This window comes from Phalaenopsis equestris, unplaced genomic scaffold, assembly GCF_001263595.1.
Source record: "Phalaenopsis equestris unplaced genomic scaffold, ASM126359v1 Scaffold000002, whole genome shotgun sequence".
Taxonomy (NCBI): Eukaryota; Viridiplantae; Streptophyta; class Magnoliopsida; order Asparagales; family Orchidaceae; genus Phalaenopsis; species Phalaenopsis equestris.
The window spans coordinates 71,093,746-71,119,417 of record NW_018164444.1 but is presented as its reverse complement, the minus strand read 5'-3'; the positions used below and the strand labels follow the sequence as shown (position 1 = coordinate 71,119,417).

The following is a 25,672-nucleotide window of genomic DNA, read 5'->3' as shown; positions in this document are numbered from 1 at the left end:
CCTCAACATTGCATTGGAGGAGAGCCTAACACTATTTCGAAAAAATGAGACACAAGAATTAGACAATTATAAAAATAAGTACAGCCTTAAATCTACATCAGAGTCTAAACCGCCCCCATCTCTCTCCCCTTTAACATTCATCAAAATAGAGCATCAAATGTGCATCCAATATTTGAAGCTGAACATTAGTAATTATTTCTTTGTAATCATAAGATTTTTTTAATTTTAGTAGATAAGTTGAATGAATTCTTTTGAAAAATATTATATCTAATTTAAAAACAAAATCATAACTATAAAGTTTTATAATATAAATTAAATTTGTGAAGTTAAATTTTATTCTTGCACAATTTGTATTGTGCTATTTTTAATAAAAAATAATGGAAAAATATATATTCTATATTAATAATAATTAAATATAAACACACGTCAATGACATGATGTGTTCTATTTTTTCAACTATGTCGTGTCCTCCTATCTTGTCGTGTCGTGTCGTATGGTGTTCGCATTTATATTTGTCCTAATTTATCTATGATACTAAATGATGTCGTGATGGACAAATCGTTATAAATTAGATAGTTTTGGACATTTGTTATGGTGTGGGGGAATGGAAAGGATATTTTTTGAAAAGAAAATTAGATTTTTTAGCACTTAAAAAGGCAATCTTGCAAAGTTCTTAGCGAGCTTCAAGGTGAGAAATGTAATTTGGATTTTTATAGTGTGGGATTTGTAAAGAGGCGTCATTATATATAGAGATAGAGCAATGGAGAGCCAGTAGATTTTAGGATGTTTTAAGAGGGCTTACAAAAGAGTGAAGAGAACATAGAGAGAAGCTCCAAAATTTTCTATCTTATAAAAGTTTAAGCACAACATTCTCTATAGCTTAAACACTCTACTTGTTTGTCATTGTTGTATACACTTCTTAAAATAAATAACTTACTTTATATTAATGCATTTCATTGAAATGCAATTTTCAATAATCTCTATATGAATTAATGATAATCAAGTCCTCTCATATCATGCAATGTCAAAGCATTCATATTTACAATCCATCGTATGTTTGAAGCATAAACACATACAAATTTTAAATTGTTAGTCATAACATCTCTCTTCCTAATTTGTCAAAAGATTTGATGTTTTAGGTATTTTGCACAATTATATATTAAATGCAATTATACATTAGCATTGAGGAAACAGAATTTAGAGAACCAAAATACTATAGTAGGTCTAACATGTATTCCAATTCAACAAGGTTGTAACAACCTAAAGACTTCTCTTATGTCTTTAACATTATTTTGTCATCTTTGATGGTTGATTCGACCTTATCCACCAAATCAAGATATGACTTCTCTCATGCCAAATCACAAAAAACTTTAAAATCTCTCTCTATGTAATTACTTGAACTCTTGTATTTATTTTCAAGCCTTCCACAATTTAGTTATAATATTGTTTACCTCTTCATTCCAATTAAACTAAAGTTGTGCCTAAATACCAACATACTTATCTACTATTCTCCTCATCTTTCAAGAAACTAACACTCATAAGAATTTCAAAAGTTATTGTCAAGATCTTGAGTTTAAATCTCGCCCACACAATAATAAAAACCCACCTTTCGAACTTTTGGGTTTGAGCGAACAAACTTCAAGTTTTACGTACATGTCATCTTACCTTTGTATGAAAAGATATATATTACTTACATTTTTTATGTGATTTAAGTATTGGATGATATAAATGTAAAATGTAAAATTTAGGAGTTATATATATAAATACATGGAAATTGGGCAGCACCTATGAAAATGTCCAAAAAATAATACCCACACAACAAAACCTCTTTCTCCCATGATTCTGAAGCTCAATATCACAACCTTACAAGCCCAATATCAGCACTAAAAATAGTTTAAAAAATGCAATTTTCCAGCTCTTAAAAGCATATTAATGATTTCAACAGAACAAACCAAACTTAGTAAACTGTTTAAAAAGCAACATTATTTGATGAATAATGATTCAAATAATCATTTTCTTTTAAGAGCCCGAAGACATCACTCTGTTTCACAATACAAAACTATATGTTTATATACAGGAAAAACAGACCCACTAAAAAAATGGAACAGAATGACAGATGAATCAAGAGTTGTGAAGAAGAGAAAAGAGCTAATCATCTGAGATCAACCACATCAAACTTCAAAGATGGATCCATATAAACATCGGCGCAGTGGTCGTAGATCGGACCGCCGTCTGGCGGAGATTGGTGGGGATGGAAGCCACGCTGGTCGCATTTCCTGATGATGGACATGCCTCCGGGAGTCGTTAACCTAAATATTCCATGTTTTCTGGGCACGAGGAAATTTAACATCAGGACTGAAACATGTAGAGCATTTTATCGTGTTCTATGAAGCAAGGATATAGACACGGGGATTAAAGAACACAAATTATGACATGGCTTGATTACAAAAAGAGCCTACATTTAATAAAATGTTAATATGAAATACATAGTTTTCTGGTATCATGGAGACATCATAAGATGATAAATAATATCATAAAAAAAATCTAAAACAAAAACAAACAATTAATAATTAAAAAAAAATTATTACACAAGCATTCACTGTGTCTTGTTGTGTCTTTGCCATATCCGCATGTGCCGATTAATAAAAAATATCCTAACATAATTTGTGGCATGTCAAATATGTGTTAGACGCGCCGAAGTCGTGCTGTGTTAGTGTACGCAAGTCATTCAAAAGTGTCCATCCTTATAGATCATGTTCCATTAAATCTTGGAATAGCAAAGAAGCAAGACAACTTCTTGATCAATAGCATTGAAATATCATCTAAGATTAGCTATAAGGCCGATGAAAGTTCGAAAACCATAAATTTGGAAAGATAATGTTTCATCAATATCTGATAAAATTTACCGATTATCAGAAGTCGATGAGGTTTTATGAAGCATTTTTCTTTTTCTTTTTTTCTTTGGACTAAAAAATCCTTTAACAAAATAAAAAATCCTTTAACAAAATAAAAAATCCAGCTTCAGGCATAATACTATAAAGTATAATGCCCGTTTGACTGAAAGCTTATTGTGCTAAAATAAGAAATTCAGGCATCCTTACCTTGAACTATCACATGGGGCCATAACAATTGCAATTGCTTCAGGTAGCATAACCTGATCAAGCACACAGGTGACGTCAAAAGAACACAATAAAAAATCAAAAACAGCCAAAGCAACCAGAAATAGAAGATAACAGGAATGAAAATATTTAAGACTTAAGATTATGTTAGGAAAATAAGTGAGGGAACGTAGGGGTGTAAACGAACCAAACACGAACGAACAGAGCTTGTGTTCGTGTTTGGTTCGTTTGAAATTTAGTTTGTTTGAAATAAACTCGTGTTCGAAATTGTTCGTGAAGTCACTGTTCGTGTTCGTTTCTTAACGAACGAGCAGAACGATGAGCCAGTTTGACATCCCTAATTTTAATATAATATTAATAATATATTATATTAATTATATAACTTATATTATATAAATAAATAATATCCATATTAGTATATTACTAATATAGTATATTAATATATTATTATTATTATTATATTAAATATTATAATTTATAAAATTTAATTTTTTAAAATATCATAATTTTTTTTATATAAAATTATTTTAAATTATTTTATATTTCGAAAAATAACGATTCGAACACGAACGAACGTATCACTGTTCGTGTTTGGTTAGTTTAACTAACCGAACGAAAAAAAAAAATTTCGTGTTCGTCTCGTTTACTTATCGAACGAATCGAACACGAATTCATTGATGAACCAAACACGAACTCTTCACGAATAATTCGCGAACAACGAGCTTCTTTTGACAGCCCTAAAGGAATGAAACAGCAAGTTAAACTCTCAAATCAATATTCGCAGATTCATTCTGATGCCGCAGATGCCTGCCTCCCATTTTCTTTTACCCTACAGAACAGTACCATCTTAATTACGCACCTGATAGGAATAGTGCGTGTGGACATCTATGGCAGACATGAAACAAGATTGGGTAGGATGGGTCTGCATAGTGGAAATGAAGTTCAATTAATTAAATCACATGGTATGAAACATATCGGGCGTGACACATTTACATAAATAACACATAATTCTTATCTATTTACATATCTAACACAGAAACATTCATATTTTCAAGCATACCACTCAAATTTTTAACATCATATCAAAAATATCACCATCATTACCTTTTTCTTTTAAAGTGGAATACACCTTTTCATGCATTGGTTTATGACATCAAGGTGTTATAACTGTAAATATCAAGCTTTGGGCATTACTTATGTAAATACATAATAATTGTGTGGTAAATTTTTCAAATTATTTATGTTCAAGGTATCAGCAGCACTTTTAAACAAGCAGCACTTCATCATGGTAAGAAGCATATCATGCATGAAGGGGGAGAAGCCATTGTATTGATACTTGAAAGTGGAATTACTTGATTCCATGGTTGAACGTAGTTTCAACATAGATTAAGTATCTCATATCAGCCTATTGTTAAAAGATTTGAACATGGATTTAATATTTAGGGGCATTTAAATACATACCACCAAATTCTCATGTATTTACTTACCTAACACCTAAACTTAGCTTTTTACATTTAGACCACCACAATCTTTCACATCACATCAAAAATACCACCATTTTAACTTTTACAAGTGAAACACAACTTTTTAGCCATAGGTAAGGTGGTATTTATGTAAAAATTAAAATTCAGGTGTTAGATATGCAAATACGTAAGAATTAAGTGGTATGTATGTTAATCTTCTAATATTTTACCATTTCTATCGCAGAAGAAAAACAAATAAAGTTGGAAAAAACATTGAAGAAACCGGAAAGCATCAAAAGACTGAAACATAAGATACCAAGAACTTTATGAAGATTCATTAATTAAAACATTGCAGGTTTTTGAAATATCTACATATTTTAAGATTTATGAGCAGGTCACTTGATTTAGGTTGTTAAGCAAGTCTTAAGAATATTATTAGTAGATAAATTTCCTGCTGTCTTTGCTTTCGCAAAGCCTAAGCTAGACTCGAAGGAGAGAAGAAATTCAGTCTATACAGAAGCTTGAGCCAATGAAATAGATGAAAGATGCACCTTGAAACTATACAGCAATGTATTACAAACTCCTAAAACCAAAAAGAGGATTGTTGTTTATCCAAAAGGTAAGGTGTCTTTTGGGATCACTTTCTTTTTATTTATTTTAAATTTGTTTTGTTTAAGTTTTAAATAGAAACAAAACATGTTGGCATATTTGAATGAGATATGTTTGTCTTTAAAAACACTCAAAACATCTAAAAACTATTTTGTGAGTTTCCAAAAAAAATTAATTGAAAAAAAAAACAAGTAAAAAAGACACTAAACAAATGTGCTTTTAAAAATAAAAGAAAGAAGAATTAAAATAAAAAATAAAATTGATCCCAAATAAGCCCTAAACATAAAAAATCCAATACGCATCCATCAGCTTTAGAATCATATAGCAATGAGGGTTTCATCAAGCGGAAATACTCACATGAATCCAACCAAGGGGAAAAAGCGAATTCTTATCCTGGTAATCAAATATTTCCTCTTCATTTGTAGCCTGGCACTGCATTACCAGTAAAATTTCATAAAAAAAGTTATAATATCATCAATCATCAGAGGATTTAAAATTTTAAGTCCCAAAATCTTACTGAATCGGTTGATCCCTCCTGTTTAGGAATGATAAGGGCAGTTACAAAAAATTTTTTGTTTTTCTGCAAAGGTAAACCAGTGCGCATTTTAATTTAACAGAAGGCGATCAAGAACTACGAACAACATTTTGAAAATCATATCCTTACAAGTAAACCAGCAATCACTCCACACGTTTCAATGTGTCTATCAGTATTTGACTTGGCCACTCTAAGAAAGCTCTCCATCATTGAAACCGACTACAACGCAACATCAAAAAGGCTGAGCAGAAAAACAAAGAAATGATGCAAAATAAAAGATTTTAAAATCGCACACCTTCCAACACTAGATAGCAGATACGGAAACTAGGGGTGTAAGTGAGGCACGCCAACTCATGAGCCAACTTGGGCTTGGCTCAATAAATGAATCGGGAGTTAAGCTCGATGAACTAATGAGAACCCCAACTCAACTCATTAGCTCATGAACCGGCTTGTTTAAAAAAATATTAAATAAACTATACTCAAAATATATTAAATTTCAAGGCATTATCTTTAAATTATTAAAAAAGTCAAAAAAAAATTTTTTATTTCGTATCAAGTGATTTTTTATTATTTGTCTCCTAATTGCTCATTTCATTTTTTATTTTATTATAACACTAGGTTAAAATAATATTATTTTCTCTCTTTTATTATAGACAAGCCAACTTGTGAGTCGGATCAAACTTAAAAGTTTGAGCCCAAACTCGATTTAATTAATCAAGCTCAAGCCCAAACTGAGGGTGCCTCGACTGGACTCATTTATCCCCCTAACTGAAACTAATTATGAAAATAGAAAGCACGAATATGTGGGATATCTCACAATGTGCACTTCTAAAGGAGACTCAGAGCCAACAAGCTCATTTGTAGATAAAGATGTTTGATCGAGCGAATTAGATAGTTGTGATGTCATAGCAACTAAATCTTCTACTTCTGCACGAACAGGTGGAGGTGAAGGATTTCTGATTAGATCAATTTTAGTAGGAACTTCTGTATCATCAAAGCTTATTAATGAAGATGGTTGTTCTGCATGAAACGAAGCTCCGCCATCGTGTAAGGAGAGCACTTCTGCTAAAATAGTATTATCTTGGGAAGGAGTGCCATTCTCTTTCACAGCTGGATCATCTTGTTTAGACTGAGGCAAACTAATAAAGACAAAGCAAAGAATTGTCATTGCCAAATATAATAGGGAAATTTACATACGTAGTACACAATTCTTATGTATTTACATACCTCACACCTAAACTTTTATATTTACATACATAGCACTTTAGTGCTTTAAGCCTACGCATGAAAAGGTGGATTTTACTCTTAAAAAGAGGTGATAATGTTATTTTTTATGTGATATTAAAGATTTGAGTGCTACATGTATAAATATGAAAGTCTAGGCGTGAGAAATGGAAATGTATAAGAATTGTGTGCTATGTATCTAAATTTCCCATAATAATGGTAAAATAGGATAATGTACTAAAATGGAAATAAATTCTCATTCCCAAGCAAGAAAAATTGCAAGCTAACAAGTATATAATTGAGAAAACTATGATGAATATCAGAAAGAATGCCTGAAAACAACCTTGGGATTTCAATAGGAGATAAGTCTATATTGCATGGATATTGAACCTGCATAAACAAAAAAAAATTAGTTAAATCTGCTTCTGCATTTTTTTCAAAAGAGAGACTTTACAAACTAAATGTACCGGTTGACTGAAACTTGGTGGCAACCAGTGTCCTGAAAGGCCATTGGGTCCTAAAATAGAGTGCCTTGATAAAGTTTCCTCCTTAGGCCGCAGGGTTGTAAGAGATCTATCAAGAATGCCAAATACATCCATAAATAAATGTTATATTATATTTAACCTAAGACGACAATATATTTTTTTCTGTAACGATTTGGGTGTTAGAGAAAATTCAGTTTTCATTACTTATTGAGAATCATCTTCATCCCAACCATTCGCATTTGTCATGAATACATATTTTTCATTTATTCTCAAGTGTTTCTAAAGGTGCTAAACCTTTTTATCTCAAATCATTTGAGCAATTATATGCATGTTACCGTAGATGGTTACATTGCTACAATATTTAAAAAAAATAATAATAAAACAATGCTACAACTTGAAAGGGAAAAAAACCTTACCATAGGTCTAACCCTTTCTCTCGTAATCCTTCCATATTAATTTCATGTCCTTATCTATTACTTTTATCAATAATATACTCTTATCACATAAATACTCAAGAATTTCTCAATTTTAATTATAAACCTTTTACTTTATAAGTCATAACCTCATTTATACCCTCAGTTTTCTATATAACAGATCCAATATATTTAACCTAGCAAATTTAGGTCTTACTTTTATCTTCTAATAATATTAATTTATAATTTTTTATATCACAACCGATAAGTTATATATCATCTGCATAGCTTTTATTCTACTAATTTTTAAGTTCTAAGTCTCACAAAAATATTTTTCAACTGTTCAAACTGTTCATTTATTTCATTGGTTATGATAAGCAGACCAGTTAACCAACAGCAAAGAGGAAAAATGGAAGCAATTTTATTTTTTTTAAAAAAAGTTCAAAATTATGTTAACCATGCATGTTGGAGAAACATCATTTGAAAATGGTAAAGTGACTCACAAATAGAAACATATATTGAAATTTCAAATTTGCCAAATAACTATACCACAATAAATCCTAAGTTTTGCCATGAAAGAATTTGAAATATAGAACTAATATATATACACCAGGTAACTCCCATAATTCGATTTAAGAATCAAAATATCAATGGCCTTTCACAACAGATTTTTTATTCAAGATGCAAAATGCAAGAAACTAGGAACAGTTTATAATCATCCTAATCACCCAAAAGTTCCTAATTGTATTGATTGGCTACAGGAGCACTACAGTAGCTAAAAATTTCCCTGGATTTGCGACTCAAAATGAAGAACGTAAATTTTCTTCTTTAAATCAAACTTAGGTTTTAAAGATAATATCAATTCTCAGGCTTTTCAAACTTGAAATTCTAAATTTTAAACTCAAAGTCAATAACAACTTTTAAACTTAAATCTCAATGATTAAACTAACCAAAAGTTAAGCTTTTAAAATTAAGGGCTTAAGGTTTATAATTAATTCAAAAATTTGGAATTTTCAAATCTAAACTCTTATGTTTGAATCATTTGAATTAACCCAAATATTAAATATTTGTACTTTCAAAAAGAACTTAATACATTTGGCTTAGCCTAATTCAAAATTGAAGTACAAAATTCACAAGGCTAGGCTTAAATTGAAATTCAAATACCCGGAACTGAAGAGCTAAGTTTGATTTAAAAAAACTTACCACCAGATTCACAATACATCTGCTAACGAATAGAAAACGGTCCCTCTTATAAGCCAAAATGAAAGTATTAGTACAAAAATCATAACACTTGCTTCAAGTATCACAAGTTCTAAATGAATAAAAAAAATGTTCAAACTTAAACTTCAAGGCTTTCTTAAAGTCGAATGCAAGGTTTTGGAATTTGTACACGTATTTTTAGGGTATATGAATAAAAAGGCAAGTTATAAATATTTTAAGATATTTATGGGTCAATTATGTGTAATCTCAAAACTTTATATAACACAATTTCAAAAATTGCACGCATGTGCTCCAACCAATGTATCAAATGCTCAAATAGTAGATTTGAGAATGTTGGGAGGGCTAATCAGGCAGCTTTGTCTATAGGATAGATTCGTAAGTCCCACTTCACTAGCTTGATGCTCATTGCAATGATTGGAGTTGATGAGTCTAGTAATTTTGAAATAAATGTTCAATCCCTTAAATAAGAATTTACAAGTCCAAATCACCTAGTCTGATACTCCTACCTATAAGAATATAAGTTGAATGAACTTATACTTTAAAAAGCTTAAATTAACAAAACTAAATGTTCCCCCTTCAAATAAAAAAACTTTAAATGATCAATTCCCATTTGATAGTTGTGTTGATCGAAGATTTCAACCGGGTATGTCAATCTTTTAAATCAAGATTTTCATACTAACTAACTAATATTTAAATAAAATCCAATCACTTAAAAGCTAAAAGCAAAATCTATCCGCCCTCCACAGCAGTTATTTGAGGATGACAATTTTTATTGACTTCAGCTCACAAAGAACTAATGACATATTAAATGTATCTCTATATTCAAAATCAAGTAATTGCATATCAGTAAAGACGTGGCTCGGTACTCTGTGTTGTGGTATATAAAAAATAGAACGATCGATGACGAAGCGAAAAAAATAGAATGAGAAAATTCGCAATGCCGGAAAACACAGCAGAACACACAAATTTATTACGTGCAGCAAATTGTCTACGTCCACGGAGTTGCAGGGGATTTTATTACTTGAGGATTTCCCCCCCGCCGATCGTCTCGACGATTACAAGAAAAGTCTATTCTCTTCTTCTTCTCTCTCTCCTTCTAAGCCAAGAAAGAAGAAGACTAGGGCAAACGAAGCCTGCTATTTGTTTTGCATTTCACGTATGCTACAGCCAAAACACATCAAAAAAGGAGAAAAAATAGTAAAGAAGCATATAGGAGAACTGAATACCTGCTTCACGCATACGTCACCAATTTCTTCTGCCTTTTTCTCAACCACGAGAAGAAGAAGAAGCAAAATATACATTGAGTTTTGGCTGTTGTTCGCAAAAACAGGAGGGGTTGCATTGTTTCGCAAAATGAAGAGAGAGTGTGAGAGAGAGAGACAGAAACAAGTATTGTATTTAACATTTTTTTTTATCGGGCTCCACTTATAACAAATCTCTCACTTGGAGACCAGTACACATGCAGAATCTTCTTCCTCAAACTGATATCCTCCACTGGCGGCGTCGCCCCTTCCTTCAAACGTGATATCCTCAATCTCTGCAACTCAAGACCACTGTCTTCAAGCTAGAAGACCAATTGAAGCTGCGCACAACTTCAGTTTCTCAAAAGTAACACCCTGTCAACATATCAGCAGGGTTATTGCTTCCACAAATTTTCTCAAGCAACAATTGTCTCATCCAACAATAACCGTATGAAGTAATACCTGATCTGAATGTGTTTGGTCTTGTACTGAAATACTGGATTCCTGTCAAGGAATATGACGCTCTGATTATCACTGTAGAGAATACCCTTCTGATTCTTCTTGTCCAATTATTCTAAGAAGCCCTGTAGTCATATCATCTCCTTTGCAGTCTCTAATACTGTTATATACTCAGCTTCTGTACACAACGAAATTGTGTACTACAAATTAGAGCCCCATGACACTGTTGTCTCACTAATAGTATAAATACAGCCCATAGTACTTCTGATATGAATGTCTCCAGCTAGATCAACATCAACATAGTCTTGTACCTCTAAACTCTTTCTTTAGAAACACAAGCAAGTTTTTGAAGAGCCTCTTAGGTACCTCAAGATCCACTTCACAGCTTCCTAATAATCCTTTCCAGGATTACTCATGCATCTGCTAACAACTCTCATTGCATGGGCAATATCTGGCATAATGCAAATCATAACATACATAATTGAATCAATAGCTGAAGCATAAGGAACCTTACTCATGTGGTCTCATTCCTCCTCTGACTTGGGTGATTGATTCATGTTTCTTGCCAAGTTTGAAGTGACTGCGCAAGGGTCTGCCAACTGGTTTGGCCTTATCCATATTAAACTTGCTAAGTACATTTTTCACATACTCAGCCTGCAAGAGTCTCAACATGCCTCTGACTCTATTTCTGACAATTCTCATGTCAAGGAATTGCTTTGTTGCTCACAAATCCTTTATTGCAAAGTTTTCTGACATCTGCTCCTTCAGATTATTGATCTCATCAATACTAGCCTCTGCAATAAGAATATAATCCACATACAACAGGAAGATGATATAAAAATTGTCAAAATGTCTGATATAACAACAGTGATCTGCCTGACATCTGTTGTACCCTGCACTGTGTATGAAATTATCAAATTTCTTGAACCACTGTCTAAGAGTTTGTTTCAAGTCATACAAGCTCTTCTTCAGTCTGCAAACTAAATATTTTTTTCTCTGCATCACGAACCCTTCAAGTTGGTGCATGCAAGTAGGGGTTCAAACAAGCCGAAGACGAGCTGTTTATATTTTGAGCTCAAAAATTGTTTGCGTTCTACTCGTTTGTTTAGCGAGCAGAACACAAGTCGTTCACGAATAAATAGTCATTTTGACAACCCTAATCATGTAGCCATAATATGTTAAAAATTGTGGTAAGATTTAAAAATTATTGTTTATATTAAAATATTATTTGAATCTAATTTAATAAGTTTTATTCTACTTGCTTAATTAATGCTTTTAGTTAATTATAAATATTTGTAGTCTTGTAGACAATTAGATTTTTTATATATATATATATGTAATTGATGAGTAGTATTTCGAGCCAAAACAAGCTGAACACGAACGAACAAATCTTTGTTCATTTTCGGCTCGTTAACTTAGAGAACGAGTCGAACACGAGCTGTTCGTTAACAACGATCCATTTTGACAGCCCTAAATGTAAATGTCTTCTTCAAGATCCCATGAAGAAAGGTTGTATTCACATCTAACTGTTCAAGGAAAATAACTTCATTAGCTGTCATAGATAGTACCATTCTGATGATTGTAAGCTTCACCACAGAAGAGAATCTCATAATAATCAATATCATGCTTTTGTTGAAAGTCTTTTACAACAAGTATAGTCTTGTACCTCTTACTGTCATAATGTTCGGTCATCACCCGGTACACCCACTTGTTGTGTAATGTCTTCTTCCCTGGTGAAAGATTGTCAACTCCAAAGTCTGGTTTTCTAGCAAAGAATCTATCTCCTCCTTCATGGCTAGCTCCCACTTGCTCGAATTTTCATTTTGCAAGGTTTCTTCATAACTTTGTGGTTCTCCAGCATCTGTTAGCAGAATTTAATTCAAAGTTGGAGAGTAAAGCTGTGGAGAACCTCTAGTCCTTTCTGACCTGCAAACTGCAACTGTAGGGGTGGAATGCTCTGAAACTAACTGTGGAACAATAGGAATGGGTGCCTCGGACCCACTCTCATCACCTGCATCTCTACCCTGCACTGTGACCTCTGGTAAATCATCAAACCTTACCAATTCAAATTCCTGCAGTGCTGTTTCAGAAACTGGACTGGACTTGTCATTGTACATAACCTTCTCATTGAAAATCACATTTTTGCTCCTTATGATTTTCCGATCCTGATCATCTCATAAATGATACTCATATGTCTCGTCTTCATAGCCAATGAAATAACATTTATTTGACTTAGCCTCAAGTTTACTTCAAGCATCAGGATTAATTAGAACATAAAAAAGACATCCAAAGGTTTTAAGGTAAGAAACTTTGATCTATTTCCACTCCAGACCTCTTCAGGCAATTCACAATGTAACAGAACATATGACCCTCTGTTGATCAAATAAACTGCAGTGTTAACCGCTTCTGCCCAGAAAATAGGTGGTAGTCCGGCGTGTAATCTCATGTTTCTAGCTCGCTCATTAATGGTATTGTTTATGCGCTCGACAATACCATTTTGCTGTAGTTTTCTTGGAATGGTCTTCTCCATTCTGATGTCTGAGCTGCACAGTACTCCTTAAACTCACCATCAATGTACTCACCACCATTACAAACCTCAAACATTTCAATTTTAAGCCTATGATTGTCTCAATCATGGTCTTCCAAGTCTTAAACACGTTGAATATATCATATTTATGCTTCAATAAATAAACTCATACATTTCTGTTGTGATCATCAATGAATGTGACGTAGTAACGAGAGTCTCCAAGAGATGTCACTGGAGAAGATCCCCACACATCTGTGTATAAGATCCAGCTTTCCTTTCTCTGGCATCCCGTCACCTTTCAAGAAACTGACATTTCTCTGTTTCCCCATAATGCAACTCTCACAAATGTTGATATCAACTGACTTTAGTTTTGGTAGCTTGTCTCTAGACTGAAGTTCTTTCATACTCATCTGACTCATGTGGCTAAGTCTGTAATGCCACAACTCTGTTGTGCTCTCTGCAACAGTAATATCAACATTGTTAATTAAATCAGTAGCATATATAGCGTGTTTGTTTTCTTACCCCGAGCCAGTACCAAAGCTCATTTAGTAACCTTTCAGGTGCTATCTGATAACGCTATTTAATGTTTGCACTCATCAAGCTGTCCAACAGAAATGAGGTTCTTCTTCAGTTCAGGAATGTGTCTGACCTTTTGTAGAGTCCACTTGTTCTTGTTAAGAAGTGCAATGTCAGTGTCTCCAATTTCTACTACATTCAAAGCTTCTCCATTTGTCAAATATATTTTCCCAAAGTCATCTGCAACATAATTCCGCATCAATTTCTAATGGAAAATTATTTGAAAAGAAGCCCCTGAATCCAATATCCAATCATTAACAGAACTATGAACTGTCAGCAGTAGTGTATCATGTGATTCTCATTTACCACATATGTCATTCTTCGTATTCTTGGAATTTCTGTAGTTCCTCTTTATGTGTCTAGTTTTGCCACAATTCCAGCAAATTACTTGTTTACTGGACTTTGACTTGCTTCAGTCTCTGTGCTTTGATTTTGATCTTCCTCTGTTTGAGTTCCTGCCATGTGATCTCCCTCTGAAATCAAAATTCAATACCGAACTCAAACCTGAAATCTCGCCAGAATCTTTCCTGCGCACCTCTTCAGCCAAAATCAAACCACGAATATCATCATATTTCAATTTAGATTTATCTACAGAATTACTGACAGTCATCCTCATGACTTCCCAACTATTTGACAATGAAACTAACAAGATCAGTGCAAATACCTAATTATCAAATTCAATTTTCACATATGATAATTGATTTGTGATAGTATTAAAATCATTTAAGTATTGTCCAACAAACGTACCTTTCGTCATCTTCAAATTGAATAATTTTTTTATCATATATACTTTGTTATTCGCCGACAACTTTTCAAACATACCTGACAGGACTGTCATGAGATCTGCATTATTCTTTTCTTTGACGATATCAATAGAGTCAATCGAATAACCCCCAGAGCTTGTCGATCCAACAAATTTCATTCAGCCTCATCCATCATTTCGGTATTTTTTTTAATAACGGAAGATAAAGTTTCTTTCCATAGATGTAGTCATCTATCTGTATCCTCCAGTAACCAAAATCTGTGTTATCAAATTTCTCGATCCCTAAAAACTTTACTTCATCTACAGTCAGCATTCTTCCTCGAATTCGAAACCACGACTCTGATATCAGTTGTTGTGGTATATAGAAAATAGAACGATCGATGACAAAGCGAAAAAAAATAAAAAGAGAAAATTCGCAAAACCAGAAAACACAACGAAATATAGATTTACGTGGTTCAACAAATTGCCTACGTCCACGGAGTTGCAGGGGATTTTATTATTTGAGGAATTTACACCCGTCGATCGCCTCGACAATTACAACAAATGTCTCTCTTTTCTTCTTCCTCTCTCTTTTCTTCTTCCTCTCTCTCCTTCTAAGCCAAGGAAGAAGAAAACTAAGGAAAACAAAGCCTGCTATTTGTTTTGCTTTTTACGTATGCTACAGCCGAAACACATCAACAGAGGAGAAAAAATAGTGAAGAAGCATATAGGAGGATTGAAAACCTGCTTCGCGCATACGCAACCAATTTCTTCTGCCTTTTTCTCAGTCACACTAAGAAGAAGCAAAATATATATATTGAGTTTTGGCTGTTGTTCGTGAAAACAGGAGGGGTTGCATTGTTTCGCAAAATGAAGAGGGAGTGGGAGAGAGAGAGGCGGGAGCAGGCATTGTATTTAACTTTTTTTTTTACCGGGCTCCACTTACAACACTGTTCATGTGGTTTTGTCGTCAAATGGTACCACAGAATAGCGGTTACGACCAGAGCCCTCTGACCAAGTGATTTTTGCCAAACGATACCATTAAATTACGGTCGCAGCTTAAACGATACCATTAAATTACGGTCGCGGCTGCAACCCCATATGTTCCTAACAACTTTCTACCCTTTGAGAAGTGAATGATAGGGATACAATTGATTAACATATAACATTTTGTCAGTTAAGACCGACTTAAATTTATCCCCTTATACAAGTATCTACCCCAGATCTACAAGGATCTCTTGAACGACGCAACTCATGATTGCTGACAAGAATCCTTCTGTCAGGTTGGGTACCTCCTATGACTAAGTAAATCAAGGACCACGACAACCCGCGATGACAGAACCAAGGGATCTTGATTGGGTTTCATCTTCATTTTTCCATCATCCGCTTTAAGCTCCAATTGATGGATTTTATAATTTAAAATATTAAATGTCTGCTGCTGTTATATGTTGAATACTCAATGTTGAATGACTGGCCTTAATCGAAAGTGTTCTCCTGTTATCGGGAGGAATAATTAATCATAAGAATTTGCACATATGAAAAATCTCGAACCCAGATAAAAAAAATCCTTGCAATATAAGGGTAAAGTCATTGTAGTTGTGTCTTATCTACAATCCAATCAGTCTTCTGAAAATTCGACCATCCAAAGTTCTCTCAAAACAAAAAAAAAAAACAAAAAAAAAACAAAAATGCATAGAGTTCATAAGGAGCGGTCGGAATTTTCGGAGCCCACAAGCATTTTTTGTTAATTTTTTTATAATGAAGATTGTAATCATATAATTCAAGCGTAAAATTTTGTTTCTCGAGAACCAATATCAATTTTTTGTGCTTTGTTTAAAAAGTGGTCAAATTTATTTTTTTATTTTTTTTTTGGTAAAAAAACATTATTCCTCTCTCATTTTATTCCACAAGAAAAAAAAATTATAAAACCGAGAAAGAGGTTCGAACTCACACACCCTTAATACAAGCTAAATTCGAGCTGAACAAAGGTCACAAATAAATTCAAATCGAGTTGAACACAAACATGTGATTCACGATTAATTTTGAACACAGGCCAGATTTGAATCAACAAATTATTCCATTAAGCCAAACCAAAAACTGACAGTAAGCTTGCACATGCTTGGCTCACTTACAACTCTAATCATAAGCTGCTCAAAAACCCATTGCTATAATGAAGAAGAAAAAAAAAGGATGTGTCCGAGATAGACAAAAAATTCATTTGAACGAGTAAATGATCTAAAATGGGAGTCATGATCCAATAGGTACTCAAGCATATTTGCAATATAAACATCTGGAAGGATAAAACAACAAATATAAATTAAGGAGAGATTTAAACTACAAAATTGCAATTGAAATCCAATCAGAAGAGGTTATAGCAAGGAACCAGAAAAACAAAAATTATGTGGATAGAATAAAGTTACAAACCTAAATACATTAAACAAAATTCTGCTCCTTATCCTAGATCAGCGTGTAACCTTTTAAAAAATAACCTAAGAAATTACCTATTTTTAAGGGATGACTAACCAATAAGCTAAATAAATGAAAGGAATGTAGGTAAAATTTTATATATTGGTGCATTTTTTTGGATTATAGATAGACAAGAAAATTTTCATATTATTATGGAAATAGGAAACTTAGGATGCTGATTTCAACCTTGAATCAAATAAAATAGAAATTTCTCTTAAATCTTTCCAAAAGACTTCCTTACTTTCTCTCAACATTGTCTCGAGGCACATATTCAAAGGGATTGCAAATCCAAAGGAACCTGTATCAAGACTGCATCGTTGCTACCTCCCTCTCTCCAATCAGAGTTTAACTAATCCACTGATAGTAATTGATACAAATTTTCATACAAAAATTAGGACAAAATAGTATTTTATTGCAAGAATATCAACCACTTGAGATGAATATAAAGATAAACACCTACAATTCGAGAAATAAGTCATCTCTTCTAATTCCTACAATTCGAGAAGTAGGAAATCTCTTCCAAACCCTAACCCTAAGGGTCAAGATCCCGTAAGTGGGACAAGTGCCTTAGGGCTGTAATGGGATTTTCCAGTCTATTGGTGCCATCAACCCATTGTGTGCCTCCATTTTAATATATTTTAATTATAATTAGGGGCTATTTTAAATATAATTAGGGCTAAATTCGGGGCTATTTTTATACGTTTAGTTTTTGTTTTAGGAGACTTTGAGTTGGGTTTATATTATTCAGAAACTTTTCTCCATGTCTTTTCCATCGGGATGTTGTTTGCTTGGATTTCTCTCAAGTGGTTCGCTTGTAACCTAATAGAATCGAGGTGGTGATCTCTCCAGAACGTTCGAAGGAATCCTTCATTGTCGAACTCGCTGTACTTGATGTTCGCAGCAGATAAACTGCAGCATTCCGCCGTCATCTTGCTTTCCCGCCCTCGTTCCCACTAGATTTAAGCCGGCATCCCTCCTACTCCTGTTATCCATCTTATGACTTCCCTATCCCTTTTAAGCATTCTTCCACACCGTTTAGTGCCAAATAGGTTCTAATGCACGCATGTATTCAATCATGCACATATGAGCCTATGTAATACAACAATAACTCCAAGCGTACATAAAACTTTCTATATTCAAATTGTAGTTTTTCAAAACTTGGAATGACAATCATGCTTACCAATTCCACACAAGAGATTCTAACCTTAAGAAAATGAACTCATGAGATCTTTGGAACAATAGATTTTGATCATAGAGATTCTAAACACAATAAAAACCTAACATGACAATCAAGTACAGTCAAGAGGCTCTAACCTTATGGACAAGAATCCATGAGATTTTCTAAATATTAGAGTTTATTATCGAGATAATAAACAAAATTAAGATAGTCGATTATGATCCAAAATTAGAATAATGAACAAAGAGTACCTGATAAAGACATATTGAAAGTAGCCATATACTTAACATGGAATTGAAAAGTGATAATTCCAACAAAACAAGGACTGCTAGCATAAGGGTAATATTCTTTCAGGATTGCCATTTCTTAATGATCTTACTTTTCAATAATTCCTACAGTAATATATTCATGCTATTTCACGGTTCAAAAAGAATACAGGCCTTACAATTTGTGAATCTGATCTCCCATATGCTTGGACTGTGGTAGTACAGCTTGCTGACTAGATGGAAACCTAGAGACCCCATTTTGTCCAGTAGCTCGGTATACCTGCATTATGGAAAACCCTCACTTAATGCTTCGCAATGGAGGAAAACTTATTACAATTCATGACTATAAATACATTCAGACCAGAATATCTTCAAATGGAAACACAATATTTAGTTTTCCAGTCAAGAAAAAAATTTCTTTCAGGTGCAAAGTGGAGATACCAGTCTACTGTCGCTTTTTAAGGTTTGTTTTTTAACGGAAGGCCACTCCAATGAGTTATTGACATAAGTGTTTTGATGATTCTGATCCCATCTATTAACTTGACTCCTAGACTTTCGGTTCAACTCCTCAATACACTGCTGTACCTCTGGCTTTAGTGCCTCCAGCTCACTCATGACATGTAATAGCTTCTGCACAAAATATTTAAAAAAAAAACTTTAAAATCCCTATCTAATTATCTATTTCAAATTGGAAAACAATATTCCAACAGCTAAAGAAGAATCCAAGGTTAAACAAATAATGATGATATGAGGTAAAAGGTGACAATATGGAACAGAGAACAAAAGATCAAGTGTTGAATAAGCATTCACTTGCACGTAACATATGTAGTGCTCGTACCTTCTTAAAGATGAGTTTTTCACCTTGTAGAGATGCATGGTAATCTCGATGGTAAGGAATAGTTTCAGTGATCAAACTGTAACAAGAAGAACAAGTTGCCCCATTGTAATATGGCTCTACAGATGAGAGAATAAATCCAGAAAAAAAAGGAAAATTTACATACCTAGCACACAAGTTTTATGTATTTATATTTATCACGCCTAAACTTTCATTTTTACATAACTATGCATGAAAATGTGTATTTCACATTTAAAAAGTGCCCATAGTGCTATTTTTTATGGGATACTAAAAATTTGAGTACTATGCGTAAAGTTTAAGTGTGAGATAGGTAAAAACATAAGAGTTGTACGCTGTGCATATAAATTCCACCAAAAAAACCTGCTAAGACGAAAATTAGGCACAGGTTTCCAAATGTAAAATGAAGTGTATTCAAGTCAAATGCTTTAGAAAAAAAATGTAAGTCAAGCTTGCATGATTTTTTGAATGCATGTGTACGCATGAATGCAGATAATGTAATTTATTTAAAATATATAGTTCTAATATACATATGCCAATATAAAATCAGGCTATTTTCCATTTGGAAAAAAATCCAGCTTTTAACCTGATATTTCTTTTCCAATAAATATGGATTTGCAGCTCTTCAAATATAGATCTTCATAATTAAATATAGATGTGAAAAACAATTCAAAGGCTTCCCCAATCATTTATTTACATTAAAACATGTTAAAAATCACTAATAATTGAACGGCTAGGATAGTAAACAGTTTCCTCATAATTCCGTAATTTCTTGTTAAACTTATTTACATGCATAACTTTGTATTTGAATATAAACAGAGGAGCCGTTTTTTGAAGATCATCAAAACTTCTCATAGCATTGAATTATTTTGGTTGGTTGGCTATAGTCAAAATATTATCAAGCTTAGCTAACCTTCAAGTTTAAATTTAGAGAAACAATGATCAATTTTTATAACCAAAAGGAGAAGTGCAAACTCAGCTACAAGTAAGCTTAAGCTATACCAAACCCCACCCGATCCTATACCAAACCTCACCCTCATAATGGATTAGATGGCAGAATTTCAAAGAAGGATAGTTATTTGTTATAATGAAATGGGGAGAGATAATAGAATTTTGAAGTTCGATAATTCATTCTTTGTGGTGATGGTTTAGAGATTATGAAAATAGAAGGCTTTGTAAACTAGGTAGGACAAAGTTGCGAGGAGTTTTTAAAGATGGCCGAGAGGTATTAGTTATAACGGAATCATTGGCGCAGCAATGAGAGTGAAAGACTCAGGTTTAGTGATAAAGGAGGTTGGCTGAGAGGTAATGAAATAGAGATTAGACTTTTGGGTAGTAAGGGAGACGAGAGTAGACTTCTAGGGTATAGGGAGTGAATTAGGGTTTATAGAGAGGGTGAAAATCGAGAGCTTTTAAACTAGGGTTTTGATTTTAAATGGTATGATCATCGACTAAGGTTGACTCTGTGGAATATGGGGAAATCTGTAGAGATATCTAAGCTAGGGTACATGAGGATAGAAGTGGAGAAATTCTCAACTAAGGAATTCAGCTATAAATCTGCATTCCTACCATTGAAATCCATGTAAGTAATCAAAATACATTGGATTCTAGACTTTTTTTAGTTATTAATCAGCATAAAAATTTTGTTTACACTTCCACCTCCATCCCCAATCCCTGCGTGTGTGTGCACGCGCGAGTGTTGTCAAACAAATTTTAAACAATTTTAGAAAGCTTCATTCCAAGTTATATCTTGATTTGAACTAAAGTAGACCATACCAGCATTCTCTATTTTCATTTTGAACCTCATTTGTAAATTTGAAATGACAGTTAAGTCTTCCTATCATTAAAATGGGGGCCTGATATGCCCTCTTATTTATTACAGTTGCTATTAACATTATCAGTACTATATTAGTCTCACAGGCAAGTGTCTGTGAGGTGGACCATACTAGCATTCTCTATTTTCATTCAGAACCTTCTATATTAAATATGATATGATAGTTAAGTCTTCATATCTTTAAAATGAGGGTTTAGCTTGCTCTATTATGTATTATGTATGTATGTATTCATGCTATTATGTATGTATGTATTCATGTGTGTGTGTGTGTGTGAATACAAATGCATGAATGTAAACATATGAATACATTATATGCGGATTTGTGTGCACTCACATAAATATAAATATGGGCAGACTGCATGCATGCTTATTTTATGTATTAGAGTGTAAAAATAGCTGACCTTGAAAACCGTAGCAGCATAACGTACAAATCAATTATATTTTTTTCCTCGCGATAGATGTCAGCCTGCATTAAACAATTAAGAGATCTAGTCAACAAATATGCAAGGCAAAGTACCAGAGATTTTAATAAAAAATAGGTAAAGCACAAAACACTGCCATGCGGACATGGCAAAGAAAAAGCACAGATCACTCATGCGATCACATTAAGAAGATAAAATAATGGGGGCAAGTGAATGGGATAGAAAGAGGGAGGTCAAGGAATGCATTGTGTGCTAAAAAAGTGAAAAAAAAAGCGCAAACAAGCACTAACAATGGACAATACAAATCATTTCTTACATGAGGTGCTTAATCTTATCAAAATGATTTGTCTGGTACACAATTAAAGTCATTATATCTAACAAAGATGGATAAAAAAAAATAATTGTGAAGCCATTGAGAAGGCGCACAACAATTTCCATTAAATATTACGCACAAAATAGATAATCCAAAAATATCAACCCGAGTTTGAGGACATCATTGTGTCTAAGGAGAGGTCAACGATGTTATGCACTACTCAAACAAATGCTTCAAACTTACACTTATCCTATGCGAATCATATCTCATACATAGCCTAGCAAGCACCCAAATTTAGCATACTTAACGTGAATATTGAACGGATAAAAGTTAATACTTGCAATTTTAATGTGTATGGTGGATGATTTAAAAAGGTGTTTGAGGCATGCATTCTGAGAAACAATGCATCATGACGCAATCATTAGTTGACTAAAGGCGCTTGTATAGTTATGGTATGAACAAGATGAGCACATTTTTTCTTGAGACATCCTCCTTGAGTAATAATGCCTCAAGTTGCTCAAGACATATGCCTAAAACTAAGGAGCCCATTGGGATGCATTAAAATAAGTAAAACTTGTGGGACTTTGTTAATGTCATGGCCCTTAACAACTTTTAATTATAGTGGATTAGGTACTTGTATTATAAATTTGACACTTTATTTAAAATTATATTAAATCAAATGTAAATTGACATAGGGAGTACAAAGCATATCATAATGATTGCAAAGCATTTAAAAAAGATGAGACCGCAACGAAGAATGATAGACTTGTTAAATATGAAGATTCTTCTAAAGATGTTAAGAGTAATGAAGATAATGATGTGGATCCTAATCCTAATGGCTTCTTTCAGTTTTAATTATGAGTTTAACTTGAATCTACACTTAAGAACTAAAAATATTAGATTAAGATTTGAAATTGATATGAGTTTTATTTTTCTTATTGTGTGTTTCTTATAGTTTATGATTATGAAATAATATAATTTTTAAAGATTTATAGCGTATTTAAAAATTATTTTTAATTCGACAAATTGTTGCTTTTAACTTGAAGAATATGCCTTAATCCACCTTGAAGCTTACCTCTCACCTCAATAACTATTCCGAATTCCACTGTTTTAAACCTAAGCAAGGTGTTAACCCATCTTGACCTTTAAATCATTCCTAACTATGCCAAAAGATTCTCACGACATCTTTTTTTCGAGTTTTTTTCTTCAGAACCATAACATTAAATTTAACTAAAACAATTTTAGAACAAGTAAAACTTGACAGTTTTTCAACAATTTTAACCATGATACCTTATTAAAGCAATAAATTGTGAACCCGCCTCTTATTTTCCAAAACCCTATTGATAGGAATCAAGAATAACCAATAATGTCTTCTACGACTATTCTTATAAATACTACAACATAAAACAAAAAGTATTTCTCGGTCAAGATGTTAATGTGCAACATTATGCTTCAAGTACATAAAGGGGCTAATAGCCTAAATTGAATGCCATATACAATTTCACTAAAGAGAGCAAACTAAACTCCCTTACATGGGATCTTTAGGCCATGTTACATTACTTATGATGCCCTTTATGACCTAAGCTGACTAGCTCTAAAATAAAATAGCATGTTAACTTAAAGGGGTGATGTTGTGAGTCCCTTATTATCCAATATTTGCTTGCATTCTAATCAAGAAAAACCAATACTAAGAATAATTTGCTCTCAAAGTAGCCTATCTCAGAAGGATTTAGCATTTGCTCCCAACAAATCAATCAAACTATCTCTTCAAAGCTGATTATGATGCAATTTTTTGCATAGCCAATGCATGGATAAACTCGCAATAACAATTCCTCGAGTAAATTATCTTCAGATATTACCAGAGCTAAAGTAGATATGTCAAACTCAATCAGATAAAATATATCTAATCCAACAAAATTTAATCTAAGGCAATACAGTTATCAAGATCTCAACTCATAGAACTTGTAAATTCGAGATAAAAAATTATAATTAAAAAGAGAAACCGATAGCAGTTCTTTTTCTTTTTCTTTTTTTTTTTTTGGGGAAAAATTTAGTTTGTACAAAATCAAAGATAAAAACACCTGCTTGATGAGATTATTCGCAATCCGGTAGTAGTTTCGAAGTGAGATCCGATTGTCCACATCGAGCCTCGGCGCGCTGGCCGCGATGCTGATTACCCTCGGAGACTTCATCCTTAAGGTTTCCAACACTCACCCCTCTTTTCTCAGCCTGCCAATCGGACCTAGAAAAACACCATTGAATTTTCAGTAGGTGAGCTGATCGGACAAAAGAAAGGCGCACCAAAACCCAACCCTAATCCTGAATCCTTCTTCCCGTAGACCAACTTTCTTCGACGTCTCGTCTTCGCAATCGAGGAGGCAGAGAGCTGGAGCCACGCGCAAGGGTAAGGGTAAGGGGGGGTGTTTGGCTGCAAAGTAGGATTTAGCGTGAATTTAGTCCATTCGTAAATTGTAATTCGTAAATTCCTTAAATTCAACTTTAGTTTATCTACTAAACTCAGATTTAAGTTTGAATTAATGTCAAAAATAGGGAAAAATATTCCGTCCGGGCACTCAACACGATGTCGCCGTATATGTCATCACGCGAGGACGTGGTGGTCGGTGTTTGGCCGTTTTGACATGCGGACGAACGACGAGACGGAATATTTTTTCCTAAAATAAACTTTTAAATTTGGGGTTTTATAAATTCACAAAATATTTAAATTTTTTATATTTAACAAATTTCATAAATCAGACAATAAATTATGTTAAAAGGTACTACCAAACATCCCCTAAATTTGCAAAGTTTCTAATAATGTTTGTCGTCTGTGCAATCTATTTCGATTTAATCATAATATCTAGTCTGATGCTCGAAAGTTTGACTTAAATTGTTTATTAAGATAAAAAAAAATTTAGAATGAATGTCTTAAACTTAAATTAATATAAGCAAAAGCTAATTAAGCAATAGGCCTAATTGCAATTCAAAGACGTTTAAATGCCCTGTAAAACCACATAATTGAAACTAGCATTCATGTTGGCACATTAATAAGTCATTTTTTCCTTATAGCCGGCTTAACTGACTCTTAAATCAACCTAGTTTTTCCCATCAATCCTGATCATTCATCTTGACCCCCTTGCCTAGATTGCCTATGGATGTGTCTATGACCAAGTTTGTAATCATGGCAACTTGTCCTCATCATACTTTTGGCTATGTCAGCTATGATGGATACATCTTTGAAGTCCAATAAAAATAGGCCAAAAAGATGGGAGGTTAATGAAGATAATTATTAAGACGGTATAATGTCATCACCCATCTTCTCCAAGGACAAAACATCATTAAAGATATATAATACTCTTAAGATTATTTCACTTATTACTGTTATAGAAGCCTAGGGTATACAATGCCTAAGGGGTTACTTGTCTCCCTAAAGCTAGTCCCATGTTTATGATGCTAAAATGCTCAATATGAAACATTAATATATCATCATCAAAGCTATCAAAGCATGCATCATCGAACCAAGGTAAAGAGATGGAAAGTAAGAGAAATACTTAAGCTTTTAGCTAATGGTTTAAAGCAAATATTTATCATGCTACATGGGTAATGATAAGGGTGTCTCTATCAAACCTCAATTGACTAGTTCCGACGAATTATACAACCTAATAGTGGAGATTCCATGGGTGATCAATGGGCTTAACAAAATACAAGCTCCATCTAAGTGTTTGATTGA

At 33.3% G+C, this 25,672-nt stretch overlaps 1 protein-coding gene across 1 annotated transcript; it reads right to left on the bottom strand.

The window, feature by feature from the left end:
- Nucleotides 1-1,997: 1,997 nt before the first annotated feature.
- Nucleotides 1,998-24,393, bottom strand: LOC110039398 (AMSH-like ubiquitin thioesterase 1). The gene is made up of 15 exons (XM_020744440.1): nucleotides 24,258-24,393; nucleotides 24,027-24,187; nucleotides 21,612-21,676; nucleotides 19,362-19,437; nucleotides 18,965-19,153; nucleotides 18,703-18,803; nucleotides 7,418-7,523; nucleotides 7,294-7,340; nucleotides 6,544-6,865; nucleotides 5,856-5,945; nucleotides 5,709-5,771; nucleotides 5,549-5,623; nucleotides 3,979-4,041; nucleotides 3,102-3,154; nucleotides 1,998-2,327 (listed from the first exon to the last, which is right to left on the bottom strand). The coding sequence occupies exons 2-15, from the start codon at nucleotides 24,135-24,137 to the stop codon at nucleotides 2,153-2,155; spliced, it is 1,536 nt and encodes a 511-aa protein (XP_020600099.1). The 5' UTR covers nucleotides 24,138-24,187; nucleotides 24,258-24,393; the 3' UTR covers nucleotides 1,998-2,152.
- Nucleotides 24,394-25,672: the final 1,279 nt, after the last annotated feature.